This window comes from Venturia canescens, chromosome 4 (genome assembly GCF_019457755.1).
Source record: "Venturia canescens isolate UGA chromosome 4, ASM1945775v1, whole genome shotgun sequence".
Taxonomy (NCBI): domain Eukaryota; kingdom Metazoa; phylum Arthropoda; class Insecta; order Hymenoptera; family Ichneumonidae; genus Venturia; species Venturia canescens.
The window spans coordinates 10,115,097-10,120,142 of record NC_057424.1 but is presented as its reverse complement, the minus strand read 5'-3'; the positions used below and the strand labels follow the sequence as shown (position 1 = coordinate 10,120,142).

Here is a 5,046-nt window from a genome sequence, read left to right as displayed (position 1 = left end):
TTATGGGTACTTGAAGTTTTTATTCTTTAGAATTTACCTGGAGAGGAACTAAAGTGAACGTGAAAATTTCAAAATTATTCGAGTTAATTGTCTACAGCAAAAGTTTTTCCATTGTGTTTGCTTCTCATTTTCCAAACTTCTTTGTATACTGAAATTATAGTTTTGTAAAAAAAATTAAGAACCATCAGCTTTGACATTGAAGGAGCAGTTTGAAAAATCGATAAAATATGCAAAAACGAGTTTGTTATGATTAGAAATTTCATCTTGCCCTTTTTGAGGAAAATATGAGAAAACTTGTTGTTTTTACAGTATTTTCATCCATCCAATCTTTGTGGGCAATTTAGTATTTGCAATTTGGATGCATAATTTTCCATGGAGAATTAAAGAAAAATAAAAAATAAAAGAACTTGGTTTTCTAGTAGGAATGTGAAGCTGAAAAAAAAATGCTGGATAAGTTAAGTGAAATTCGATGGATAGTTCGATGCAATATTATTTGTATTTCAATAGTAAATACTTTAGGAAAATTCACAAGAAAAACAATGGGATAAAAGTCTTTCAATCACCAGTCAGGTTGTGGCACTTTGTAAGTGTCGTTATCACTTTTTATAATATTTATTGCAGCGCTGTAGTACGGCATAACATAATGAGAGCCATCAGCTGGACCAACAATTTGTGTCGCAATAAGGATGATGTCACAGAACTGGCCGAGAAATAGAAATCCTAAAGTGCTCAATTTCAGCAAACCAATTGCTGGATAACCAAGATAAAATCTATCAGCTCCAAACATTCCAAGAAAAATGGACAACAACATGGAAGTTTCAAAGGAATATCCATTTCTGCAAAAAAAATCGTTTAAAACCTGTAAATTTTATATCGTTTTCCATTGATGGTATTTTTTTTTAGTTTTTTAATATATTACTTACGTCCATTTGCAAGGAATTTCTTTTTTGAAAGTATTATTTCCTGTCTGTGTACATATTAAACCGTCTGCTGTTTGGCATAAAACTGCAACATGGAAAAGTTTAGATATGAGTTAATTGTTTTAGAAAGTCAACAAATACATCAATCATTTTTTGGCATCAATTGTATTTAACAAAATGAATGATGAACGAATCCGATGGAAAAAGTGAAATACGAAGTGTATTATTATCAATTTTTAAATGGTTTCCCCATGTGAATTGGATTTTTATATTTTTGTATCATTCAAAGACTTTATCATTATGAATTCGTTATTTTTAGAAAAAATGATTCTATTCCTAGTTGGATTTTTCTACTTAATATACAACGAAGCCAATAGCGATAAAAAATCCGAGTGATCTTTCATTTTACCTGTCGCTTTGTTTTCTTCGCTGCAACCCCGAGGTTGTTGCGTTTTTATATCAATTAGATCGTAATCCGGATGGGGGCATATGTACTGTCCCATTAATAGGTTATTACAGTCGATTTCGTAGGGCACTGTATCTGCACCGTTCCCGGAAGGAAACGTTGCGATTATCATAAATCCAATACATTTTAGAACTGTTTCGAACATGTTTTATCGTCCATTGTTCTAATTGTTTCGGAATTTATCTTTATTCACTGCTGATCACTGATAATCTGTTTAGGTTTCATTGGAATTGTGATTGTGATTAATCACTTTGCTAACACTTTGCCACGTCAAATTGGAGCCTTTTCGTTTCACTGGAACACTTCGTTTCACTGAAACACTTTTCGTGCATCGTGGTGTTTGATAATTTTCACTTTCAGAATGTCGTAATTTTGTTTACTTTGATTTTTCTATCTTCTTTATTTATGTGAAACACGCACCATGACGATCTTCTTCTTTATGGTATATGGTAGGGTGGAGATTGTCCAAAAAAACATTAGGACTCAAGAACCTAGCCTAACGTCGAAGTCCGTGGTCTAGGGGTACATTCTACTTGGACGCTGACAGTGTTAATAGCGCTATTTTGCGTTCTGCTACTTGGCGTTGAAATGATACAAGCGATTAGATGGGTGCGTTTAGAATTGTGTTCTCAATGCTCCCGACGTTCAAGTGTTGAACGCATCCACAGAGAGAATCGTCTGTTATTTCTGTTATCTTACTACTGCTTGTTTCGCTGTCTTCACTTTTCGATGAATCCAGTGTTATTTCGTCGAGTAATTGAAAAAGAACAAGATCACTTGTTGGTTTCGCCATTTTGTAATCGCACGAAGTCGAACATGACGTGAACGCAACCAGCGTCCAAGTAGAATGTACCCAAAAATTTAACCTAACATCCGAGTCTAGTTCCAAATATGTTAACACAGATGTGGCTACGGTCGTTTTCTTCGATAAAGAAAAAAGATACGACAGAGATTCTCAACTTTGTTGACAGTCGAGTAAAGACACATTTACATCTTTACCAGAAATATTTCAACCAAAATTTGATTGCACAACTACCACATATCAACTCTGCAGAACATTCTATACGTAAATCTATAAATTGCAACGACTGTATTATGAAAATAAATAATATGAAAATATTATATCTAACGGTTCATTATTTGAAAAAAATACTTCCATGAAATATCCAAACGTCATCCTGACGTTCACGTGTTTTGATCATTCAATCGGCAGAATGTCTACATTTGTAACATGAAAATCATTTTTCATATTTCGCGCACTAATATTTAAAAAAAAAATCGTTGGTGCAGTTACTCACGGTTACAGGAACGGGCCTCGATCTTCTTCCTACCTTTTTCTCCCGCGATCCTTGCGATCTCCGTTTTCCTCGACGATCCTCTCCCTCTCCGTCTTCCTCCACGGTCCTTTCGCTCTCCCTCTGCCTCTACGATTCTCTTATCCTGCTCCATGGTTCTGATCATAAAGAACTTTTCACATATTTTCAACACACTTTTCTTTCAATGTTTTTTCGTCCTCCCATGTTTGGAATTTATCATTTCACCTTTAACTTTTGTTATCACTTCACCGTATCGCAGAAAATCGTAATCGCGATTCATTATCACAAAGTTATATTTCCGCTGGTCTTTTTTTCGAAAACGAACTTGGATTTTTATTCACCAAATATTTAACTTTATACCGACGCGAGAGAAAAAATTCGTTATTTAATTGTACGACCGATTGAATACGAAAATTAACATAAACGAAAAAAATATCCCCATTTTCAGGGAGGGCTCTTCTTTGCCTACTCTTCCCCAGAATTCCGTTTTTGCGCAAATGGATAAGCCAATATGTCGAGTAACAGAAACAATTGTAGTGACAAAACCTGTATACCACCGTTTCATACAGAATCGAGTGTGCCCACGTGCGTGCACGCGTGGTCGGTTGCTTGCGTTCTATTGTTAGCAGTTGACTATAGTAAAAACTATTCGTAATGCTGTACATAGCTGCGGTTATACGCGTTGCGTGCATTGCTTAGCGTGCAGCGTTTGCAACTCCGACTTATCTGCATGGAATCTTGCCTGCGCGACTTCAAAGTGATACAGAAACTGTATCGAGCTCGGAACTGTGTCAAACTATCCACTATGGAGTAGATTTACTGACTGTCCGTCTTCGCTTGCCGACAACCCCATGGCTTTAGGACCGTGCGTTAGGTGCTTTGCTTTGCGTTGCGTTGCTCGGGGTATGCTTGCATCTTAGCTCGCTTGCGGACACGCGTGCGGGCGAGCATACACAAGACTCTCGAAGCTATGTTACAGGCGTCACTAAACTCTTTCTGTTACTGGCCCTTGCCTCGATAATTACCAAAATTTTATAAATACTCATTCATGTGCAAATTTTGTAATAATAATATCGAATGCGAGGACTTTCCTATCGGCTTATCTATATAGTTGCGTCAAAAAAAGGAATCTCAGAAATTAAAGAAAAAAAATGTATATTGACAAGGAGCAAATCATTATTTTTTATTAAATTTCAACTTTAATATTCGTTACGTTGTGTTTTCGTGTCTTTTATCGATTCGCACGATCTTAGTTCTTTTATTTTGTAATTTAGATGACCGATCACTTGCTTCAGCGAGATTGAATTTTCTGTTAAAATTATGAAATAACTGTTAAAGTTACAATAACTGATAAAATTATGACCGCTGCCAATTTTTATTGGTTTCTATTTTATTTGTTTATCGATTTATTGAAAAAAATTAAATCGTAAAAAAAGATTATTTTAGTCATTCAGGATAAAGTAGGATTCCACGTGTCGTATTTCGTGCCCCGTTTTCTCAATGCACTGTAATGTACAATGCGTAGCGATAACAGCTCGCTCACGTTCCACGCCAGTCCTCACCATACGCCCGCCGGGCGGTGAGTGAAACGAAAAGCGAAACGTGTTGTGCCGTTGTGCCTCTCTCCTGTCCAGCCGTCGGGCCGGAGCTCCCCCCACCCCCCGCCCGGTGCGCGCCGAGCGGCGGTAAGTGAAGCGAATCATGTTGCGCCTGCGTCTCTCCCCTGTCTCCGGAGCTCCGCCCGTCTCCCCTCTCTCCCGCTGGCTGGCCGAACGCCTCTATCCCCACTCCGCTCTGCTACTACGCTATAGCGAATAGTCCAAACACGACCAAGCGTAAACGCGTGAAACGTAAACACGTGAAGAACGAAAACAAACCGAACGTATTATCCAAAATCCATTCGTAAATATTCACCGATTAATTGCCATAAATTATCAATACACAAAATTGTATGTACCGAACCGTTGAATAAATTATGATCATCCATTAAAATTATACATTATTTGTGGCGCTCTAATATTTATATATTAAGGTATTTTTATCAAATTTTAATTAATATTTTTTTATTTTTAACCTGGAAAACTGCTTCACCAAAAAAAGTGAGGTAGTGACGTAATATGATAGAACATTTTTGGAGTAGAAATATTTTCTGGTGGACATTTTTTAAATTATTTATTTTCATGGTACAGTTGTTACAGTTTATACATTTACGAATAGAAATATTCCTGGTAGCTGTGCAATCAAAATTAAATCTGTGGTGCAGTTGTAGATCATGGTAGAAATATGAAACTTGATTTGTTGGGTGTAGATGAATTTTGGTATAGATGTTTCTGGTAGAATTAAA

At 36.6% G+C, this 5,046-nt stretch overlaps 1 protein-coding gene across 1 annotated transcript; it reads right to left on the bottom strand.

Moving 5' to 3' along the window:
* Positions 1-477: 477 nt before the first annotated feature.
* bisc (biscotti) lies at positions 478-2,200 on the bottom strand. The gene is made up of 3 exons (XM_043418468.1): positions 1,330-2,200; positions 924-1,005; positions 478-836 (listed from the first exon to the last, which is right to left on the bottom strand). Exons 1-3 carry the CDS (start codon positions 1,529-1,531, stop codon positions 560-562), a joined length of 561 nt encoding a protein of 186 aa, XP_043274403.1. The 5' UTR covers positions 1,532-2,200; the 3' UTR covers positions 478-559.
* Positions 2,201-5,046: the final 2,846 nt, after the last annotated feature.

Bases quoted from the DNA above. Each gene is read 5' to 3' on its own strand.
- bisc (XM_043418468.1), bottom strand. From the start codon at position 1,531: ATGTTCGAAACAGTTCTAAAATGTATTGGATTTATGATAATCGCAACG. The intron at 1,006-1,329 runs GTAAAATGAAAG...TCCATGTTGCAG, and splicing joins CGAAGAAAACAAAGCGACAG to TTTTATGCCAAACAGCAGAC. The intron at 837-923 runs GTAAGTAATATA...TTTTTTTTGCAG, and splicing joins GAAATTCCTTGCAAATGGAC to AAATGGATATTCCTTTGAAA.